The sequence below is a fragment of the Medicago sativa genome, chromosome 2 (genome assembly GCF_051527215.1).
Source record: "Medicago sativa cultivar Bolivia chromosome 2, Bolivia_mono, whole genome shotgun sequence".
Taxonomy (NCBI): Eukaryota; Viridiplantae; Streptophyta; class Magnoliopsida; order Fabales; family Fabaceae; genus Medicago; species Medicago sativa.
In genome coordinates, this window is record NC_140750.1 from 22,255,060 (window position 1) to 22,278,997 (window position 23,938).

Sequence of the window (23,938 nt, forward strand, 5' to 3'; positions counted from 1 at the left end):
CGCATTGGATATATTTGATTTACGGTGGATATAACTTTTTAAAAAAAATAAAAGGGGAAATTTTTATTAATAATATAATAATTATCATTTTACAATGAGATTCATATGTCGTCTCATATTACAAAAGTCAAGCTCTAGAATGACGGTGCATAAAACTTACTATTGATTAAAGTAGTCAAAATCTACTTTTTTTTTTTTTATAATTGGACAGAGTATTTAAATTATTCATTCTTAAAATTTTAGGAGCAAAATTGCAAATTTTGAAAATTCATATAGAAAAATATGCAAGTTCTGATAGTTTATAGAAACTAATTTTCCAAATTTTACTTTAACAAAATCCCTTCATTATGATTTTTTTTTAAAATTTATCATCAAAATAATAAAAATTACATTAACTAATCTGAATTACCTCTTACAATCACATTATCTCAAAAATAAAAAAAATCATCCAAATACACTCTTAATTTACTTTCACTTATATATCTGTAGATTTCTTTATTGATTTTCTAATTTAGCTATGACTAGATAAATAACTTAATGGAGTGTTTAATAGCACATAAACATTTAAAATATATGCCAAAAAAAAGATTATGAACATGGCTTAAACTGTTTCAATAAGTTCGCACAAACAATTTCACAAGTGCTTATGCAAATAGATAAACTCAAATAATTCAGTTCAATCCTTTATGTTGAGTAATCTGACCATTATTTATTGATACAAGGACTAATAACATGTAAATTTCATATAACTTGTGAAAGTGAAATTGGGTTGTGGAAGATAAAAATTACAATTATCTTAAGGCCCTTCAATCCTAGCAGTCTCTCTGTGACTCACATTGATTGTTTGCACCTTCTCTTGTTGATGAGCCATGTCATAAGTTGAATGTAGACCAAAGAAAACATAGTAAACCAACATTATCAAAGTGCATATTCCAAATCTTATAAAAGCTTCATATTCCAAAGATCCCATGAGAAAAATATTTGTTGCAATTGACAAAGATGGCAACCATGGAACAAGTGGAACTCCCCAAAACTTTGGCTTCCTTTGCTGAGTCAAAAAATATGACATCCCAAGAGTTGAAAAAAACCAAACAGGAACAGTAACAGTGTATCCAATCCAACCATTAGGCCTTAATCCCCAATAAGCTGAAATTCCCATTGAAGAAGCAACAATGAGAATCAAAAACACAACAAGCTTTAACTGATTCTCTTTTGTTGTAACTCCTCTAACATAATACCTTCTTACCAAAAGTGCAATGGATATCATCACGAAAACGAAAAGTGTGCTTACTGATATCAAACTTGATAACACATCCAAGCTAGTGAAAAAGGCTATGCAAGCACTTGAAATTGTAATCAGAAGTGTAGCATTTATCGGTGTTCCTGTTTTCGGATGTACAAGCGCGAACCAAGGAGGAATCATGTGCGAACGTGCGATGTGAGCGATATAACGTGCCTGTCCTAATCTTCCGACTAAAAGCACTGTTGTCATACCCTTCAATGCACCAAAAGCTACTACATATTTTGCCCAATTCATTCCAACTTTCTGAAATGCAACTGAGAAAGCTGCGCCTGTATCTATATCTGTGTATTTCTGCATCATGCTTAATGAAAGTGCCATCAAGCAATAGATAACTGTGATCACAGACATTGAACCAATCAAGCCGATTGGTATATCCTTTGGTGGATTTTTAGTTTCTTCAGCCATGGTTGCAAGACTGTCAAACCCTCCATATGCAAAGTAAAGAATTGCAGATGCTTGAAATACACCTTTAACTCCATAAGGTAAAAAAGGTGTCAAGTTTGATGTATTTGCATGAGAGAACCCTGCAATGATTACGAATATGATTACACCTATGTTGACTGCCGATGCAATCCAATTGAGAAGCGAAGTTTTTCTTGTGCTGATCATTGCAATCATTGCGGCAATTACCAGAACACCAACTGCTATAGGGTCTAGTAAATTGTATCCATCTTTGAGATGGTGTGCTTTGATTCGAAGCGAATCTTTTGGACGATTCAAAAGGCTTGTGAAGTAAGATGTCCATGATCTTGATACTGCTGCACTTCCGAGTACGCATTCAAGAAGTATGTTACCGGCTGCTATGAAAGCAACAAAGTCGCCTAATTCAATTCTTAGGTAGGAAAATGAACCACCTGCAGCTGGAACTTCAACAGCAAATTCTGTGTAACAAAAAACAGAAAGCATTGCTGAAATTCCTGAAGCTACATAGGATAAGACTATTGCTGCTCCTGCATGGTTATGAGCTTCTTGACCAGTTAGCACAAAGATTCCTGCACCAATCACTGCACCAAAGCCAAACCAAATTAGGTCCCACCAATTGAGACATTTTTTCATTTCATTCTCACTTTGTTTCTTAAGCTCATGTGTCTCAGTGGCATCGTCTGATCTGGTCTGAACACGATCCTTGAACCTTAACCATGTTTGTGAAAGAGCAGAAGCATAGTTGTTCCAGCTTTGAAAGGATTCCTCTGGCAAGAAATCTTGTTTACTCCATCTCCAATAGCTTCTTTGTGGTTCATTGTCATCCATGCCTTTTGTGGATGCCATTCAAAGAAATTGTTTCTTCACTGAAAAAAATAAGCAGATAACTTTGAAATAAAAAAAATACTAGATTTCAAACAACTATCATAAATTATTTTGTCAGCTAGTCTTGAATTTAACACCTCTTTGGCTGTATTCTAGTGTGCATTAAGTAGATGGAGATGTAAATGTTTACATGATATATAAGAAGGTTTACTAAGCCAGTGTAATGAAGCACAAACACTCCTCGGATTAGGCGTGTCTTCGTATCGGACACGTGACGATGTCCACCAACACATATGATTACACTGAATTATGTGATTTTCTCAAATTATTAGCAGTGTCAACGTGTTAGTATCCGTGCCGTGTCCGATGTTCGTGTTTGTATCCGTGCTTCATATGTTAGATATTATGGTGCTACGCTACAAACATGGTGTGACACAGTTGTCAGATGTCTTAAGTATATGGTCAGAGACGGTATGTATGAACATCGAATAGAGAGGTCAACCCATTAAATAGATCATTCATCTAGATATACCGATACGCAGGATAATTCAGAACCAGAAGTCACAATCAGATGATAAGATCTTGAGTTCAAGATATGGTATAAGAATGTGAAGTACTAAGTGTGAAGGTATCTGCATGCTAAAGCTATGTATGGTTCATATGATGAGTATTCAAAGCACGCACGTTTCTCTTTGGAAAAATAATTGAAGTTGTCACATTATTCAGACTTATTGACATGAATATTCCACGGTTTTGTAATAATTTCTATCCTAATAAGTACAAATATTGTTGACTTCAAAGTAAAGGCAATGTGTTCATATTGACAGTGCAGTAGTGCACATCATTGTAGACCATTCAGATTCACGTCACCGGATCATGGAGATTGCAGATGTTGTCAGTGTAAGTATTGTCCTTATGTGCCCTTCAGATTTGAATATTTCATGGAATCTTATTGGTGGTTTATAGGTGGTAAAGATTCTCATATGGCCTACGGTGAACTAATAGTGAATATCACATAAAACTTCGGCAACGACCGTCATCACCGCCTTTAAGTAAAACTTCGAGGTCTTTCATGTCTTTAAGGCTGATTTAGTGATCTAGTCGATGTTGATTTAGCAAAACAAGAGAAAACAAATATAATTTGAGTTTTGACAACTAATATTTATTTTTCTATTTTTTAATAAGCCAACACTGATTTGGTCACCGTCTCAATTGAGGACGAGTTGTACCATAAGCTTTTACTTACAAAGAGCGACACAATCGTTGGAGTTTTAAATGATTTTTCAAATATTAGTCCACTGTAGACCATATGAGACACTTCCTCACACAAAAGTTCAAGATGAATCCATGTAAATTAGCATTTTCATAATTGTATGTGTGTGGTTGGAATCAATATTTTTTTACCTATGGTGGACCACATGATATTTCGGGTCCACACCAAATCATTTTAAAAATTATTGTTCAAAGTTATGTTTAGTTACATCAAGTTTGAATATGGCAAGATAGTGTTCTGCTAAACAACTTCATTATGCTATCATATGAAAACTCATCTCATAAACACTTAAATTCAACAAGCTATTCAAATTGAATATGCACATTTAAAAGTTGATTTCATTCTCGGTATTTGTTTTGTGTAAAAATGAAATTTGGACATTGAAATTGAAAAAGAACATCAACTTCTCCACACTTTTATATGATGAACCACCAATCTCACTAAAAATGCCATATAACTTATTAACAAGAAATTCTGTATTTATAACCCAAACCACAGCTAATATTATCCGGAGTTTCAACCATATATGTCAATCTCTTGACTTTTATAAACTCTTCCAAATATTTAAGTTGTGTTGAAAATAGTTATGTTTTCAACATTTAAAGAGTTGACTACACAACCTTCAATACACTGTTACTATATTGGACTCCTTGACTAGTATCCTTAGGACACTTGTTGCACTTTTCATACTTATATATTGAAATTAAAATACTTTTAAATAAGTTCTTTCAAGCCACTCATCAAATTTCTTACTCAAGGTTGGGCTATAAGCATGGAAGAATATTTGGTGGGGTATTATCACATTGAATAGATTTTGGACGACTGCTAAAGTGGAAAGGTGTCTAGTGTGGTCTAGGGTAAACCGATGCTTGAAAATCACTCAACTTTGACGACAACCGAGACACCATCTTAAAATAGAAGTTTAGGATTCTCCAAGTCCTTACAATAGAAACAGTAACCTGATCAGTACCAATTTGACAAAAAAAGGAAAACAATCATATGTTGAATTTTGATACAATAATATTTGATTTTCTTATTGAATCGGTACCGACTGAATCACCATCTTGGTCGTAAAGATGAATAATAATACCATGAACTTCTACTTATCAGGTATGTATCAGTTTTTTGAGTTTCAAATCATTTCCAAGAATTGGTCCACCATATACACACTTTATCACCATAGGCATCCTCGTAATAGTATAGAATCATGAGTTTGGTCATAATTTCCATTTGATCAATTGTAGCAGGGTAACCAGCTTTTCCTATTTCCGATCAAATGACCTTTTCTTCGGTTTAAAATTATACTTAGTCGAATTTTTTTTTGTATTCTTGGGGAGTAAAACATAAAACAACTCAAGTAAAAACAAAACCTAATAAACAGAAACTTTTGACAGGAATAGAAAGTAAAATACATAGGAAACTAAGTAAACAAGGAAGAGAAAGTATCATTTGAGTACGACTGCATTACAATGTTATGGTAGAGCTACATCAGAAGATCACAATCCTGTCAACAGATATCCTCAAGCATGGCTCTGCACATTATATTCAGACACATGCAATTACGAATCTATGATACCCGCTGGAATGGTACAAAAGACAGGCATTCCATCAGACAAGGAAAATGATACATAAATATACTACTTCAGCGAAGATATAAAACCTCTAGGAAGCTGACTTCTCTGAAGAGAGCCATTCTTGTGTTGTCGTTAAGTCGGGAAGAACAACTGCGCCGGACTTCCTCCATTCCACGGCTTCTGGTGTCTTAAATCTATCCAACAATAGTGCATGCATTCCGATGCTCTTAGCTGGCTCATAGTCTTTGCGCATGCTATCGCCAATATGCAAAGCTTCTTCAGGTGCAATAATTCCAGCCCTCTCAAGCGCAATCTCGTAAATTTTTGGGTCTGGCTTCTCAATGCCTTCAAGGCCGGAAAACACACCAAAGTCCCACTCAGATCCCTGCATCATCAAACATTATAACAATCAGACATTCACGTCTCACGGACATGAGTGTATAAGACTTAACCCCTGTTTGGATAAACAATTTAAATAATCGCTTATAGCATATAAGTGCTTATGTATAAGCTATTTCTATAACAAAAGCTAAAATAAAGTCAGAGTAATTTTATATATGCTGAAAATTGTTTTCATAAGCTATCATGGAGAGCTTATCAAAATAAGCTTAAAACAGCTTATGGACATGTCATAAGTTGTTTCCATAAGCTCTCCCAAACAGATTCACAACTGTTTATGCTGGTAGATAAGTTCAAATAAGTCAATCCAAGCAGATCCTTAATTGTTGCGACCACATCAAATGTGTAAAGATGAACAATGATGCTTGTGTTTTAAAACCAATGTGCTACATTCTGTATTAACATTTCTAACGAGGTCTTGCACGAAGAGTTTTCTTGCATACACAGTTTTGTATATGATTTTTTGCTACTTTGTAGTTAGCTATTTAAGTGGACTACATAATAATGTTAAATATTAATTTATCTTCTTAACACATTTATAATTCTGACAGAAAACTTTAAGAAAATTGTAGGAAGTTTACCTGATTTAAACCTAAAGCTGGAAGAATCACATCTCGATATCGATACTCAGCATTGCTAACAATGCCAACTTTGAGACCCTTTCCGCGAAGCCATCTAAGAAATGGTTTGGAATCTGGAAAGACAGTATATGGTGCAGATGAACCAAAGGATGCATAGATGCGCCTGAAAATCTTTTCAAATGTCTCCTCGTCGTATTCATATCCGGCCTGCCAGGAAAACAAAATTTATCATTCATAAAATCCAGGGCATTTTCACATGAGAATGCAGGCATCATAAATCTGCAATTCATTGCTTGATTTAGATAGCTTACAATAAATCCAAACATAACAATAAGGGTTAAACACTTATTGTTTTAGAGAATTTGTTGTAGTAGAAAACAAATTTAGAACCAAACAAAATATGCTACCTTTCCTTCTATGACAATGCAAATATAACAACACAAGCATCTTGATATGTAAACACCGACTGTAATGACTGTGACAACTATCTTACCCTGACAAAAGAATCTCGCACGCAGGTTTTCCACCACACAATGTTCGGCATTTTGGCTGCAAACCCAAAACACGGATACTTCTTTGCCATGTCCTTATATGCATACTTAAAGCCCTCATGCATACGTTTGTAGTCTGGGCATGGACGGCCGGAAGCTTTGGCAGCCATGCAATAGTAGTCACCAAGCTCCCCTTTGTAAGCCATTAGGGTGCCGGTAACATCTACAGTGACACAGCGTAGTTTAGGCAAAATTGACATGGTTGCACAAATTACAGAGGCCCTGAGATGGCTATGTTGTTCAGAAGAGTTTTCCAGTACAGCCACACGAATGTAAATTTCAAGGAACCAAGTCACAGGGCAAAGTACTGAACTCCTTCAAAATCGATAGTAAGGCCTGCATGTGTGATTCCAAAATTAGCTTTTTAAGTCGAAAAGGAATTTCAAACATGAACTAGCACACATGACGATATGGATTATTAAATTGTTTGGCTCTATGCAAAATGGACGGGCAAGAAGATATTGACATAGAAATTACCAATTACTAACAATGAGTGTAAAAAGCAAAATCATACAGAAATGATTCCAAAATCCAGCATATTCTCCAATCTCTATCATCAAAACAAAACTTAATCCAAAATTACCAATTACTAACAATAAGTGTGGTAATTTTATTTTACCAAATAAGTGTGGTAACTAAAAGCAGATAGAAATGATTCCAAAATGTAGCATATTCTCCAATCTCTATCATCATAACAACCCTCAATCTGAAATCAACCCATCTACCCACCTAATCACTGGTTAGCCAATTAGACAAAAAACACACAACAAGGGTACACTCCATGGATGCAAAAAAACCAACATTTTTGTTTCTAGTTGCAACCATAGCTTGAAACATAATAGTAAAACCTTAAATTGAAATTATGAAAATGGGCGATAAAAACAAGGGATTTAAAATAAAACAAAACATTGCAAAGAAAAAACACACGCACAAATACTCATCACATACATGCATGACACAACATTTACAAAAGAACAAATTTGTAGGAAAAAAAATAAAACATAAATATGCAATAATACTAGAGCGTGTTTAGGTGAAGACCCAGAAAATATTTTACAAAAAAGATTAATAATTTTATCATTCTTTCGTACAAATGAGACAAATCAATATTTGAGAGATAGAAAAAGAATCTTATTCTTACCAGAAGCTAAGAAAAGTGAAAAAGGTTGATACTTTGTGTAGAAATCAGAAACGGTCCATTGAAATCAGAAATGATTCGTTAGTCCATTATATAGATGATGAAGAAGAAAAGGGCAGTGTTGTTGCGTGTGTGTGAGGTGAGAGAGAGAGAGAGAGAGAGAGAAACTTTGGGTAATGTTTTCTTGTTTTCGAAGACAGGGATGTGTTAATTACAGTCAATTAACAGCCCCTAGTTTTGATTATATTATTTCATATACTTAACTTAATTCATAATTTTTCTTCTTTTTCTCAATAATAATCCAAAAAGAGTAACCTTCTAAAAAAATAATTCCAAAAAAAAAAAAAGTAACTTTATATTGAAAAACATAATTCTTATTTTAACAAAAAAAAAATTATAATACTTTGACTCTTAAAAAGTAAATATCTACTTATGTATATTTTTGTAAGAAATTTCCTTAACATATGTTTTTAAAGACACGAGCTATCCGTTGAAGAAGTGGTAAACATGAAATTCACATATTAAGTTCGATCTTGTATGATAGTTTTCAATTTAACAATAATGATAATATCAATTGAGTTAAAAAGTAAGGAAAAATAATTGATACTTTATCTAATTGATATACATGTGAGTTATTGAAAATCTGGCATGGATATGTTCTCTTAGTTTCGATACGGGTATGGTATCTTAATACCACCGTCGAAGCCGCCGCGGTGGTCAAATTTTAGGTTTACAAACTATCGCCACTTGCCTATAGGTGGAGGTGGTTTTGGTTCTATCCGTATTTGTTCTTTTTCAATGTTGTTGGGTTGTGAACCCTTCATCTTTGGACTGAAATATAATGCTCGAAAGGGCTTTTGTGGTGGGTTTGGGGACTTGTTTCCTCATCTCCCACTGTTTTGATACGGAAGAACGTGTATAATTTGGAGTTGAACGCTCGGATACTATTGCAATTCAATGTGTGTTGTGGTTTGTGTACCGACGCCGTGTTCTATTTCAAATGGTTTTGGCTCGAAAGGGCAATTATAGCTTGCTGTTGTTTTGCAAGAAGTTCAAGTGTAACGCCCGTCTTAATTATTTAATTAATTCGATGAAGTTTAGAATATAATTATAAATATATGCTCATATGATTTATGATTTAAGTGATTTATATGATTGATATGTGTGAATAATATGATTTATAAATAAATTATGTGGAGTATATGATGTTGTGAAGTTGTTATGTTGGTGTGACTTATTTTATTATTAAATAAAATAAGATATGAGAAATAAAATAAAAATATTAGAAGTTGGGCTGTGAGGTGGAAAGAGTAAGTTTATAGGTGAGATGAGTAATAAGAGTAAATAAATAATACAGACATAAGTGGGAAACGTTTTTACGTGAAACGCTTTTGGAGAAAAGGGAGAAAAGTCAGAAGAGGAGAACCAGAGGGAGAGGCTATCGATTCTGCAATTACAAGGTAAGGGTGAGACTAATTTTCAATATTATTAAGGGTATAATTCTATAGGATGAATTTAGCATGATTAGGTTAAGTTTTGGTAAGAATTGAGAATTAGGTTTAGGATCAATTTTGATGAATGAATCAAGAACAGATGTTAGATTGATGCAAAATTAGTGTACAGACCTTAGATATGACTTAAGATGATAATTAGATGCTATTTGGATGAAGGAATCATGAATATAGGTGAAAAGTTGTGATTTTTAGGTTTCTGGCCGTACTGACATTCATCGCTCGCACCTGCGAGCAAGAACACTCGCATCTGCGAGCTAGAACCCAGAACTCGCAACTGCGAGCAACACAACTCGCAACTGCGAGTGACCTGTGAGCTCGCAACTGCGAGCAGAATAACTCGCCACTGCGAGTAAATACGTAGGCACCCAGAATGCACACTTTGCTCGCCATTGCGAGTGAAGTTACTCGCCACTGCGAGTTAGGCTGTTAGTTGCCCAAAATTGTCCCGATGCGATCCTTTCGCACGTGTAGTCTTGAGATGACCTTAGAAGTAAGTTAGAGAGCTGTTTAGGATGTTTTCATAAGCTCCAGAAGTCTGTTATGGTGACTGAAATTAGAAGTGTTGCTGCATGAATGCTATAATGATGTTTTATGATATTTATATTGATGTAATTAATTCTTCACGTGAATGTTAACACATTCAAGCGTTGTTAATTGTTGTATGTTGTTGCTGTTTTTTGTTGTCGACTGTTAGTGTCTTGAGGTTGCATGAGTCGGTCTATGTTGTTGGGATTTAAGAAGTTGTCCATGATTATGAGTCATATGAGTTGTACACGTCGTTGTCTAAGTTGTTGGGAGTTGAGTTCATTGCATACTCATTAAAGTTGGGGGCTTTAGGCCCGGCAGCCTTTGTGCTCATTAAAGTTGGGGGCTTTAGGCCCGGCAGCCTTTGTGCTCATTAAAGTTGGGGGCTTTAGGCCCGGCAGCCTTTGTGCTCATTAAAGTTGGGGGCTTTAGGCCCGGCAGCCTTTGTGCTCACACGTTGAAGAGCCTATTATGCTCATTTGTTGTTGATTGGTACCACATGCATTTGCATATCAAGAAGTTTAATGATGTTAAGTTGTCAAGTTGTTGTCAAGTTGATAAAGTCGCATGGTCTAGATGAGTTGTGTTGTCAAGTTGTTGTTGAGTTGATAGAGTTGCATGGTCAAAGATGAGTTGTGTCGTCAAGTCGAGTGTTAAGTTGATTATGATTTGTGATGAAAATTAGTAATGATATTTGATGATTGTATTTGTTATGACATGAAAAATATACTGATTGTTAATTGTTGACATGTTATTAATGTTAAGTTGTTAAATGCATTTTATTGGATTATATGCTTAATGTATTGATTATGAAATCTCACCCCTTCTGCGTATATGTTGCCTCGACCGTGGGTAATGTGCAGGTAATAAAGATTAGAGGCGTTCATGATTGGACTCTCAGTTGGTGTCTAGGTGCTCTGATACGTAACGGGATGGGGGCTTGCTTTTACTTCTATTCCTTACGTGTCTCTTCTATGAACTAATTTATGAGATTTTTCAATAAGGCCTGCGTGCCAAGACTTTTAAATGTTGAACTAATTTCCGCTGCAATAGTTTAAGATTTTTCATGATGTTGGATTTGAAGGATTATTATTATTATCCATTTTATGTTTTAAATGAAGTATGTGACATTCCGTTGTGATCAAAATACTCTGATTTTAAATGAAATTTTTATGTTGGGAAAACGGGGTGTTACATCAAGGATCTTGAATCGCTTCTGTGCTGGCAGACGATTCAGACATCGGTTTAGTTTCTCCATTCACTATGTTTGATTTGGACTATGGGAATCGAAAGGGTCGTTTAGCTTGCTGCAGGGAGTTGATGGTACATGAACTCGCTTTCGTGTTGACGGACGACCCAGTCACCACACTAAAGACCTTTGATTAGTTTTAGGATTAATTAAAGGATGATCCACTTGTGTTGTGTTTTTCCCGTTTGGGGTCGACCTACACTTTTATGTTGATTTACTGGGTTAGGTTTATGTCCCCCTAATTTTTATGTATTTTTCCTTTTTCTTAATAATATATATATAAGCATTTGGCAAAATATTAGAGTTGGGTACCAAGTTAGTCGAGAGTCACTCTTTTTGATGTCATTTGCTCTTGCCTTATAAAAAAAAAATATATCATGTTTAAAAAAGTTTTAGCATATGATTATAATAATATACTTGATCAAAAAATATGATTATAATAATATTAAATTCTCTTAGAAAAATTATCATCTTTTTCATAGAACTTTTTTTAGATTTTTTTTTAGTTGATTTTCCTTTTGTAATGGTCTTGATGAACTCTTTTTAAATTCTAAAGTACATTAATTATTTCTTTGTAAAGTATTTTATCATGTTTAATTTCTATTTTTATTAATAAAAAATAGAAAATTTTCATTAAAAACAACAACCTTTTGACTTTCATAAAGTTGAACATTACACTTTTCATCACTTTCAAATTTTATATATTAATCTCCTTAACTAGTGTTTTATAAGCACTAGTTAGCATTTTCTTGTAAGTAATATGAAGGATTTGTCCAACAAAAGAAAAATATAAACAAGATAAAAGTTAAATAATATAAATTTTTAAAATAATTAAATCGTGGATCTTGTTAACGAGTACTCATAGATACTCCCCCCGGTCACTATTATAAACAAAAATCAACGTTTTAGGTTCATTCAATAAATGATGTATTTGGTCTATATTACTGACCAAATACATCATTTATTGAATGAATCTAAAATGTTGACTTTTGCTTATAATAGTGACCGAAGGGAGTACTCTTTAAGGATTTCAAAAAATAAAAATTAATTTATAAAAAAATTAAATATTTTGATTTTCAATGCATTGATTACACATATTTTCATTAAAAGTTATCATTTAAATGTCTTAACAGATGTCCCAAAGACACGTGACATTCGTTAACATTTCCCTTAAATCTTGAAAAAAAAAATCCCTTAAATCATATATGTTTTATAGCTTTAGCCATTTAACCATATTTTAATATATTTCAATAGTGCTTATGGAAATATTGTTGTAGGAAAATATCTATGTACAAGTACAACCATACACCTTATTAGATTTGTCCCTTAACTAGTAGATTTAGATCCTCTATATCCATGCTGTTGCATCCTTAGGGACCACTAAATTTAGGAGGGAAACAACTTTATATATGCATCTTGAAATATTTATCTTAAAAATCATGCATTCAAGCTTTTTTTTTGTTTAAATTTAATATTTGTTTTGTCAAAATAAAATTCTTATTTTTAAATTGCTTAATAAAATTCATAAGTTTGACATTTCCTTTCTTTTTTTAATTCTTTAATACTGATCTTTCTTTTTTTAATTCTTTAAATTTTTATGTTCACGTATTATTAATGAACGATAATTTTATAAAATATAATTCATAATTTATCTTTCAATAACTACATTCATCATTTTGTTCAAAAAAAAAATAACTACATTCATTATTCACTCTGAAATTGTCAAAGTGGTTAATAATTGAAAACAAATTTCCTCTAGAAAAATTAAAACAAATTTAGTATTTTATAAATCTGAGAGATTTTTTCTTTAACAAAATAAATTTGAGAGATTAAATTGATCGACTCTTACAACTTAAAAATTAAAATTTGGATTTTCTTGTGAAAATGGTAGATGGGATAAATAGGAAAAGTGCAAACATAAATGGTGCGCAAAAACAAAAAACCTTGGTCGCCTTCTAAGGTGGTATTTAGCTGCGAAACAGCGTCAGGTATTGTTTGGAGTACCAACGTTAATACCGCTTGCTAAGGGCCTAAAACCTTGGCCTAGGAATCACATTTCGTACTCTCTTTTTTTTTTGACACACATTTCCTAAGTCCTAACTTTTGGAAAAGCTTAAAAATTATTTACTTATTTATGGACGTGTTCCACGTGATGTGGGGTCATAAGCTTCCCTTTTGGTTGCTCTGGTTAGGATGGGTTATGAGATTTTGAATGTCTTAGGGCGGGTAGCACTTTGATGCCATTAATAGCACCGTGCCATTAAATCCGGGTCATTAATGGCACCAAGATAGATGTGTTGTGTGGCCCAGATGCAATGATAATGTGTTTGTGTGGCCCATATTTAATGGCACGGTGCCATTAATGGCACCAAAATGCTACCCGTCTTAGGGCACGTTTGGTTATGAGACTACAAAAGTTGATTTTGAAATTCACTTTAAAAATCATATTTAGAATCAAAAGTAAAAAATTATAGTTTCAAGTTAGAATCAAGGGAAATGTTAACTTGTGCCCTTAAGGCACAAGTTTAGAAACCAAATGTAGAAATATTGTATTGGAATGCGTGCATTAAATTTAATCTTTAATGTTTTAAAGAGTTGAATGCACAAAATTTAAGGAAATATTTCTTTTTTGAGATTTCTTAACATGTGCCCTAAGGGCACAAGTTAACACTACCCTAGAATCAATTTTACACATAATAAACAAATATGTTAACATTGATTTGACACTTCCAAAATCAATTTTGTCAATTTGGTCGGTAAGTTTATTCACTTACCGTCAATTTAGTCTTTGACATATTTTTTGAAGGATTATATGACTAAAATTTAAAAGAGACCTAAACTTTTTTGAAATATTAATAAAATCGCAGACATATTTAACGGCGATCTACAAAGTTAGGGAATAATTTAGTGGTTTCCCATTGTTTTTTTTTACCAGCTCTTTGTATTTTTCATTGCAACTTGGAAGGCATAACATTTTTTCATCATCAAAATTCTTTAAAAGAATATGATGTTTTTTATAGCAACAGTGAGAATGACCTCTTAGCAAGAAATATGGCTCCCATAGAACATGAGAATGATAACAGACTCCTCCCAAAGATCTTCCTTGATAACAATGTTTTCCAAAGCATATGCACTCTTTTGGAAAGATGCATGGTTAAGTTCCTAGGTAAAAAAAGCTTATGATACAATACTATGGAGGAGAAATTGAAAAAGGTGTGGAAGCTCCAAAACGGTTTCAAGATCATGAATCATGACAAAATCATATATTAAATTAATGTAATTGATGTTGTAACAAAAAACAAAAGTCGATTGGTTTAACCTTTGTTGAGACACGGTTAATTTCATAAAGATTTCATTAATCTTGGTTTATAAATAGTAAAGATATTTTGTGAAGAAAAATATTTACATTTTTAGAAGTCTAAGGCGATTGTCTTGGTGGTGCTACCCTCTGACCGGCCCTGACTCCTTCCTACCACCCATATGCATCAAATATTCATCTATTTTATTACTCTCTCTGTCCCTATATGTAAGCCCCTTTTATTAGAGGCAAAAGGTGGTTACATATAGGGACGGCGGGAGTAGAAAACATGTGGATTTAGTGTGAATTTGCAACGGTGTTTTACCTTCCAACATGACCTTAGATAAGGTAATCAATGTACTGATAAGTTTGCTAAGCTAAAACCTTCTCAAGATGACTTGCTCAAGACTTAACATCATTGCCCTTACTATTAGACCAGTTTATGTTGGTGCTTTAGGTCATGTTAGATTGAGACCTTAGTCTAAAATGAAAACAACAAGAAATTCAGACAATTCAACTAAATTATATATTCAAATACCCCTTACAATGTTCACATATACTTAAATATCCCATAAAAAAAAAACTTCATGTTGTAAAAGACAAAGCAACAAACTATGTGAGATTCTCAATTTCCTATTACAGCTTGCAGCATAAGAAGCTACTACTAGTTACTTTTGACAAATGTAAGCATGAATAAACTGGCTTTGATATCCTTTCTTCAATTTATCAAGTACATTTGAAACTTTGATCATATGTATGATCATGGAAGACTTGATTGTCACAACATACTTTGCAACAAATTTAATTGTTACAAAATTGGTTGGCCTCCTCTTGATAGGAGAATAATTTGAGAACACGGCTATAAGGAAACACATACAGTTGAATGAAGTGTTGAATTATGAATAAACTAAATAAATAAACTAACCTATAATTACATGCTACAAATACAATATCTACATATTTAGTTTACATAGTTTTCTTATAGATTTTCCAGAAATGATAAGGTTGCTAAACCAGCCGCCCAGATATCATCGTCTAGCACATCCTCTTGTGGAGAGTGACTTATGCCTCCGCGACATCGCACAAACAGCATTCCCACCTGTTCAAATCCTCATACGTTGTCATATTCTAACATAACAACCAATATATTAACATTTGATTATAGAAAAAATATTGAGACTCGACACAAAAAAGATGTGAAACCTTTGTTAAGTGAGACATTGCCATGGCATCATGCCCTGCTCCACTCATTAATGTTGGTACTTCATCTTGAATGTCACCCTCCATCCTCTTGAGTGCAGAATAAGCTGCAGACTTCAGCTGTGAACTTAGTTCTGGATCACAAATCACAGCACCTGCATCATGCTGAGGTGAACACAGAAAAATCATTGGTTGATATACAATTCCAGAAAACAAACTGAAAAACCTAGACAAGATCTAAAACAAACCCAGGCATAAGGTGGCCCAAGTCCTTACTTTAGGCCCACCAACAAAAAATACCTCTTTACTATAAGTATTTATAGAACTTTTATAACTAGCATGCCTAGCATAGTGGTAAGTAGTGTTGTTTTATCCTTTTAGATTGAGGTTCGACCTCTGCTGGAACAGAAGCCACATTCGTTTTTATTAAGAGTCTCAAATTTGATGAGATAAGGCCTGAAATGTGTTTAGATAAGTATTGGACAATCCTCGCCTTACAAGCCAGTTTTGTAGAGATTAGTTGGACTCAACTCAAATTTTAAATGATATCAAAGTTTATCCAAGACACATTTTAGGTCTTGGATAAACTCCAGTTCTGAATGTGAGAGCAGTGTATTAAGAGTCTCACGTAGTATGAAATAGGGACTGGAAATGTGTTTATAAGTGATGGGCAGAGAGACCTTACAAACCGGTTTTGTAAGGATAAGGTATTCCCTAAATTCTAAGAATTTTATAAGACTCCTGACTTTTCTGTTACTCCCTCTCACTTAGAAAGACATCAGCTCAAAGTTCGTATTATGCTTAAAGAATATGTTTGGTCGGCTTTGACAAGACCATACCTTGTGTTCAATAAGGCAGGAAACTGAACGCTTGTCACATATCTGATAAATTCGATTGGATAAATCATAGATAACAGCCTCACGTCCTGTATCATCAATTGCTCGTATATCCACGGTATATGTAACCTGCAACCAATCATCACATTATCATCACAAGCTTCAATTTGAGAAAGCAAAAAACATATCCACTTGAAGATCACCAGATCAACAGCTTTTTGGAAATTTGTCGCTTGCCTGGCCTGGAATGACATTACTAGCACTTGGCCATGTTGATATTTCACCAACAGTACAAACAAGTGAACTTGAAAGTGATTTAATCGATGAATCACTGCAACGACCATCGTAAGAAAGGTACTCTTCAGGATGTTTGCAGAGGCTTTCCATAAGTACAATTTGTTCAGCAGCAGCCACCATAGGATCTTGACGCATGGACATTGGAACAGTTCCGGCATGACCTTGTGAGCCTTTAACCGTGACCTACACAAAACAGCATATCATTAATATCGGATTTCAGTTCTTTTTTACGGATGCTAATTACTTTCAAATGCTTAAACAAGTTGGAAAAAAATTTACCTTCAATCTTGTCTGCCCAGCTATGCCTTTAACGACACCAAGTGGGAAACCAACTTGTTCAAGCACAGGACCCTGCTCAATGTGAAGCTGCAGCACATAAGAAATGGGTTAGTAAATTCTCGTTAGCTATGTTAGTGAAATTATTGAGCCAAACACCACTATAAACGACTAACGCAAAGACTTGTTATACCTCGACATAACCCCAAACAGATTTTGGATCATACTTGAGCTGCAAAAACATTTCCTCCGCAGCTTCTATCGAGTTCTCTTTAAGAACATCTTTTACCGTTACATTCCTGAAAGACGTTTATAAATAAATATCTTGCTTACATAAAATTTTACAATAGCAATAACCAAAAATTTCCTTGATACCTCTTATCAGGTATCTCCAATGTTGTAGCAGGTAAAATACCAGCTATAGCACCACTGCCTAAGAAAGTAGTTTGAAATCTCACACCCTCTTCATCACAAAATGCAATCACCTGCAAAGATTAGATCACATGAATAAGATGACACCAATAAAAAAAGTGGCATCATTCCAGCATTTCCAAGATGATGATTCATTGAAAGGAATCGGGATTCAGCATAGTGAATTGGGATTCAAGATGGAATTCATGTCCAAATGAATACACATACAAGAGATTCATATTGATTGAGTTCAATTTAATATAAAATCGAGATATGCTCGCATGTATCGTACAATACTAGTAACCGTGCATCAGACTATATCATTAAAAATATTGCAAACAATATCAGCCAGTTGCTTGACACACTGACCTCAACAGGACGCCTTAGATTTTGCAGCTTTCCATTGACATGCATAACTTTCAATGCAGATATTGCAGAGACTATTCCTAGTGCTCCATCAAATTTACCAGCATCAACAACAGTGTCCTAACCAAAATAAGTACCCATCAAAGTCAGAGACATGAATAATGAATTCTTACTAAAATTTACCATTAACTGTCAAGAAATGGTTCAGTTTCATTCAATGTTAGTTGAGGATATATTGTATATGTCTCACCATGTGAGATCCAACCAATAAAGCTTCTGCATTTGCATTTGCACCCTCAACTCGACCATGTACATTTCCCATTTGGTCCACCCAACTGAAAATAACATACTCATCAGTTATGCTTTAAGAGAAATTATTTAGAGTTACAGGAGTTAGAAGGCTAACGTTCTCAAACCAGCATCTTCCATCCATTTTCGAATAAGATTTATCGCCCTCGTGGATGCATGACTCAAAAATGTCCTCTCTAGATAGCCACTAGCATCGCTAACCTGTTCATCCAACACCAACATTAACCACTAAGAACAATGTAACAAATAACCAGCAACATTCACATTTTATGGCACATTTTAGTCTTTTATGCAGAGTGTTGCATATCAACATTGATCAAAATTTTGCAATTTCAGGGATCCTTTCAAATCATCGATAATGTAAGATACTAGACTGATACAGTCTTACAATTTCAAGGACCAATTTGGATATTTACTCAATGCAGTTTTAACTACAGTATAAATATTGATGGAAAATCATCAAAGTAAAGATGAGTTCTTGAAGTTAGGTACCTTTCCAAGCTCAACAAGCCTTGCCACTGCCTCATCTCTTAGAATCTGCGGAAACAAATCACCCCGTTTTTCTAAATCTCCAGTTTCAATTCCTAACCATTTTCAGGTAAGCATTTAGCACATTCATCAAAAAGAACTGAAAAAGCTAATTTGTGCTCTCTATTTTTATTTTTTGTCCCCTACTTCCAAGTTAAATTAAGCCAACATACATACAATTTTCTTAATAGAAACCACAAAACCTGTATACCAATTTTCAGAAACTAGTAACTCATCACTCTCTTATTGCATTGCTGGCTCACATACTCCAAATACAATTTGAACCAAGGTTTTAAATTGCCGTACGCAGCTGCAATTTAAGCTTACTGCAAGATACAAGTTCGCAGCGTAACTGCAACTGCGACTGCAATTTAAAACCATGATTTGAAGACATCCAAGTCGAACTAATATTCAACATCATTGCCATCATAAACATCCATGAAGCCCTGAGTGACACAGACACCGGACACGATAATGACACATCGACAATAATTTGAAAAAATAAATTAATCGAATATAATCACATGTGTCATCTGGTGTTGGAGGACACAGGTGTTAGTCCTTAGTGCTACAGAGCTAACAATTCTTATCAATTGACCACAAAAAACACACATCACAACTTTATTTTATTTTTCTCTACTCACACTAACAGTAACATAATCTCCACTTTTTTTTTTTTTTTTTATAAGTGTCATTCTCAGAAATCAACAAAAGCACACTCAAAGTACTCAACACAACCAGAAAAAGAGTCAAAGCAAGAACAACAATGGCTCACTTGAACATTTCATAAAATAAAAAGACCCTTTTCATTTGTTCTCAAACATCAAACAAGCTGAGCTGGCGTTTGTTGATTCAGGTACGCCTCTTTTCCAGGTTTCTGTTGCATCGAAATCTGAGAGACAAAAAAAAAAAAAGAGATTTTTTGCTAACATCATAGAAAAGGAATCTGAATCCTTAAAAGGGTATCTTAACATTCCATCAAAGATTCCAAGAATCAAAACAAAAACAAAAAAAAAGTTCAAAGATTAATAATATTCTGCTTTTTAAGCATGTTATTTTTTTTAGTCCTTTATTCAGATGTTATTTTTATTTTTATTAATAACAAAACAAAGAAACATGAAAGAAAAGGAAAATTACCAGAAAACAAAGAAGCACATGAAGGAGTTGATAGAATATACAGGAAGAGAAACGAGTGAAAGAAAATGAAAGTAGAAATCATAGTGTGTGTGTGTGTGTGGCTATGGTGTGTGAGAGAGAGAGAGAGAGAGAAGAAGCAAAAACGAAACAGAAGAGTTCTTCCCAGTTTTCGCTAATTCTCTTTTCAATCTCAAAGGAACAGAACCGAACAATAAGGTATATATGAATTGAAAGAACAGCATGTGGTGGAGGTGGCGGCTGTTTCTACAAGACTCGTGACATGCACGAGTAAGCAATGCTGGACCCTACAAACTGAGTGGTTCTGTGTAATTGTTTTTCTCTTTGTAACTCTGCATGCAATTGTCTTCTTCTTTAACGTCATCAAATTACAAACATTCAGGGCCATAAATCAAAAATAACAATGTAAATGATATATATCATTTATTGAATAAATTAAAAAATGAACTTTCTATTGTAACATATACCGAGCAGTAGACTCACTTTGGTCGCAAATATAAGCAACAAAACAAATATAAAATTGAAAATCTCAACTATAAACAACAATTTACTTCAATTATTATGTTTAATCTCATTATTGCAATTTTACTCTTAAAATTAAATATTTGTTTATTTCTAAATAATAAATGCAGTACCCAACACTTCTCAAAAATGGCAAATTGAAAATGATGTACTCTCCTCGTCTCACAAGGAATGATCCATTTGTAAAAAAATTATTATAAAATTAATGATTTATTTCATTTTTCAATACAATAATAATTACATTTTTTCAGTTTTACATTTTAATTAATATTAATTTTATTACTTAAATTCAATATTTTTCATTTTACATTTATGATAATGATAAATAGAACACCAATATTTAACTACTACTATATTGACAATATCTTTCTTTTTCTTCCATCTATACATTTTTCTATATGAAATGATCAAATGATTTTTTCATTATTGGACGCGGGGAGTATTTTTTTCCTCATCAATTACGCTTATTTTTGCTTTTTAAAATTGTGTTTCTTCCTCCCTCCGTTGCCAATTTTAAGCAAATTTTAATTTTTAGGTTTATTCAATTAATGAAATATATAATCTATAATATATATTATTAATTGAATGAATTTTTTTTTATCAAATAGTCTAGTGACTAAAATTCACCTTTTCCAAAGGGAATAAGTGGGATGTCCAAGATTCGAACCTCAACATTTGCATATAACATTACATATTCCTGCTAAGTGAGTTATGCTCGCGGAGACTTCATTGAATGAATTTAAAAAATCAAAATTTTACTTATAATTATAATCAACAACGAAAGGAGCATTTTGTATTTTTTGCAGAGAATAATTTTTTATCACGCTTACTCAAAAAATTAATATTTTATCATGATTAATTCTTCATTTACGGGGACCCCTAGTCAATGATCCACATGAATCGACCCGTTGTCGTTTTCTGAAGATACCATAGAATCGAATCTACCAGATGAAACCGTGTTAATGTCAAAGTGTTAAACTAGTAAAGTCTGAAGGGCCAATGAGTACATATGGATTTCCTTTTTTCTTTTCCCTATTGTACCTTTAGAATCCTTTAGAATCCCTATTTAAAAAAAGAAATCCTTTAAAAATTTAATAGTCCAATAAATAGTCATTTTAATTTTTAAATGTGTAATGAATAAACATAATAAATTTTTATGTATTGATATTTTAAAATACTTATGATTATGCACTACCTTTGTCAAAATAGTATTTTAATGTGTTACAATACTTTATCAATATTGTCTTATCAGTCTTTCAATATACTTATTTATTATTATATTAATTGTTATAAATAATTATTTGTTATCATGTTAGTCTTTATATAAGGATATATATATTTATAACAAGTCAAATTGGGATATATTAAACACCATGATTCTCAGCACAAGGTGTGTCGAGAAGAAGCACAAAGTCAAATACACAAAACAATTAATCAGCAGCCATTAACAAATAGGGCACTGATAAAAAAGAAACAAACAATATAATTAACCAACACCCAGACAATTAAAAGGGCGCTGCCACCAACCAGCAAACTCAAGAGAAACATTTGCAGTCTTATACTTGAGCCACCACAAAAACAAATGTTTAACCTTATCAAATGATTAATCTAGACAAATCTGAAATGGTTTTCAGCCCAAATATTTCCCAAGATTTTAAGAAACATGTTGGATTAATTATTTAATTAATTAATTATGGATTGACAATAATCAATTATTATAAGTCGGTGTCATAATATAAATTAATTATGGTCTATTGTGTTAAGCACTAATTATATGATGAATTTGAGTGATTGGGCTTTTGTAACTAAATGGACCGTGATGGGTTGGACCATTTAGATAAGCCCAATGAGAGGTCCCTGCCCTCAGCCGTTTAGCTATTTAAACGTCATCCCATTAGACGGTTAATTATTCTGAATGTCATGGTGAAAACCTAGAGCTAGACGGAATGAGGGTAGTTACCCCTCTTATAGTTGTCAGCGTTGTCTACGGTTATCTTCATCAACCTAATTCAAAGGTACACAATCTCTTGTTCTTTCTTTGTTATTGATGATATGCTATAATTTGTATCTAGTGAGACTGAACACTAAAATTTTCAGCAATTGGTATCAGAGCCAAATAGATACACTTTATGGCTATACTTTTCAATCGTAACATGCATCCCTTGTATTGTTAGTTGTTGTGCAAATTTACCAACCCTATCGTATGGTTTTAATTCTCTATCCAAATTGCCAAATTGTTTTTTGGGTTCTATGCATGTTGTACGTACGCCACTGTGTTGTGTACCAAATTTGTTTTGTTCTATGCTATGGTTCAAATTATATAGTGGTAAACCATGTTTTCTATCATATAAACAAGTCATCTTCAATTTAAACCATGAACCCCATTTACAATCCAAGATTTCTCACTATTGTATTAATGATTCATGAAATCGAATGAGGAATTCTCTAAATCGATTGTTTCCAAAGCAAACCCAATTCCAATCGAATTTGAATCTAAATTTTGCTATGAACCCTAATTTTCATTCTGTGAATGGGTCGATATTCCTCAAAATCGATACATGGGTTCTTCCCTTCTCCCAATTTCGATCAAATCGATATAAAAATTGATGAATTTCGTTGAGAATAGCGCTAGGATCAGTGCGGGTCAAATCGCGGGTCAAAACGACCCGTTTCTTTTTTCCGGGCGAAGAAGACAGTTTATTTATATATTTTAAAAAAAAAAAAACAACTTGCTAATAGCCACGCGCGCTTCAGCTTTATGGGGCTAGAAAATTCCAAATTTCATGTATTATTTACCAAATAATGGTTACTTATTATTCTACACATGTTGGTAAATATTTTGGAATTTTATGACCCTGAAGATGTTTTATATGTTATTATTTGGGGATAATTAAATTATATTCTCACAATTTTTGTGCGAAAATTATATGAATATTCCTTATTCTTGTTTGACCCTTTTTTTTTTGAGAAATCTCACTCTCTCAAACTTGAGATTGATGTGTCAATGAGGAATTTTATATCCCTAATTAACTAGTAAATATTATATTATTTTGGGATAATAATATAATTTCTCTTGTACCCAAAATATTCGGAAGATTTGATTTATGTTATACCCTTAAAATTTGGGATTTAAATTTCTAATTTTTTGATGTAAATTGATATGAGAATCATATACACTTTTAAATCATATATTCATTAGATTTGAGTCTATAATATCCTATGAGAAAATATTCTTTTATGGTAATAACACTTATGTGAATTAGTTTTAAAGTGTTACGATTGTGAAAATTCTTAGACTCAAACTTATATTCTTGCATCATATATTCTATATATATTTTGAGATTTGTTGATAACCTCAAAATTATTTGTCTTGTCAAGAACAACT

At 33.2% G+C, this 23,938-nt stretch overlaps 3 protein-coding genes across 7 annotated transcripts; all 3 read right to left on the reverse strand.

Annotated features, from left to right (window-relative positions):
- Nucleotides 1-657: 657 nt before the first annotated feature.
- Nucleotides 658-3,173, reverse strand: CAT5 (cationic amino acid transporter 5). Of its 2 annotated transcripts, none has more exons than XM_085743877.1 (2): nt 2,742-3,173; nt 658-2,592 (listed from the first exon to the last, which is right to left on the reverse strand). In XM_085743877.1, exon 2 carries the CDS (start codon nt 2,570-2,572, stop codon nt 797-799), a length of 1,776 nt encoding a protein of 591 aa, XP_085600003.1. In that variant the 5' UTR covers nt 2,573-2,592; nt 2,742-3,173; the 3' UTR covers nt 658-796. The 2 variants fall into 2 exon arrangements, with proteins under 2 accessions (XP_085600003.1, XP_085600002.1); XM_085743876.1 differs by having other exon boundaries at nt 2,689-2,998.
- Nucleotides 3,174-5,249: 2,076 nt separating this feature from the next.
- LOC146945548 (Haloacid dehalogenase-like hydrolase (HAD) superfamily protein) lies at nt 5,250-8,130 on the reverse strand. Its single transcript, XM_085743878.1, has 5 exons — nt 8,071-8,130; nt 6,872-7,265; nt 6,379-6,585; nt 5,485-5,783; nt 5,250-5,356 (listed from the first exon to the last, which is right to left on the reverse strand). The coding sequence occupies exons 2-4, from the start codon at nt 7,127-7,129 to the stop codon at nt 5,487-5,489; spliced, it is 762 nt and encodes a 253-aa protein (XP_085600004.1). The 5' UTR covers nt 7,130-7,265; nt 8,071-8,130; the 3' UTR covers nt 5,250-5,356; nt 5,485-5,486.
- Nucleotides 8,131-15,337: 7,207 nt separating this feature from the next.
- AAH (allantoate amidohydrolase) lies at nt 15,338-20,205 on the reverse strand. Of its 4 annotated transcripts, none has more exons than XM_085743881.1 (13): nt 20,014-20,205; nt 19,652-19,768; nt 18,841-18,885; nt 18,446-18,549; nt 18,290-18,374; nt 18,043-18,159; nt 17,638-17,747; nt 17,456-17,561; nt 17,266-17,352; nt 16,927-17,169; nt 16,693-16,818; nt 15,857-16,018; nt 15,338-15,752 (listed from the first exon to the last, which is right to left on the reverse strand). In XM_085743881.1, exons 4-13 carry the CDS (start codon nt 18,466-18,468, stop codon nt 15,633-15,635), a joined length of 1,179 nt encoding a protein of 392 aa, XP_085600007.1. In that variant the 5' UTR covers nt 18,469-18,549; nt 18,841-18,885; nt 19,652-19,768; nt 20,014-20,205; the 3' UTR covers nt 15,338-15,632. The 4 variants fall into 4 exon arrangements, with proteins under 4 accessions (XP_085600007.1, XP_085600006.1, XP_085600008.1 ...); XM_085743880.1 differs by having other exon boundaries at nt 18,841-18,932; XM_085743882.1 differs by lacking the exon at nt 19,652-19,768.
- Nucleotides 20,206-23,938: the final 3,733 nt, after the last annotated feature.

Coding starts and splice junctions, on each gene's coding strand:
- CAT5 (XM_085743877.1), bottom strand. CDS start 2,572: ATGGCATCCACAAAAGGCATGGATGACAATGAACCACAAAGAAGCTAT.
- LOC146945548 (XM_085743878.1), bottom strand. CDS start 7,129: ATGTCAATTTTGCCTAAACTACGCTGTGTCACTGTAGATGTTACCGGC. Junction 6,586..6,871: donor TGCGAGATTCTTTTGTCAGG/GTAAGATAGTTG, acceptor TTTTCCTGGCAG/GCCGGATATGAATACGACGA. Junction 5,784..6,378: donor CAGCTTTAGGTTTAAATCAG/GTAAACTTCCTA, acceptor TTGATGATGCAG/GGATCTGAGTGGGACTTTGG.
- AAH (XM_085743879.1), bottom strand. CDS start 20,095: ATGATTTCTACTTTCATTTTCTTTCACTCGTTTCTCTTCCTGTATATT. Junction 18,160..18,289: donor TATTGGTTGGATCTCACATG/GTGAGACATATA, acceptor TATTTTGGTTAG/GACACTGTTGTTGATGCTGG. Junction 17,562..17,637: donor TTGGAGATACCTGATAAGAG/GTATCAAGGAAA, acceptor AACGTCTTTCAG/GAATGTAACGGTAAAAGATG.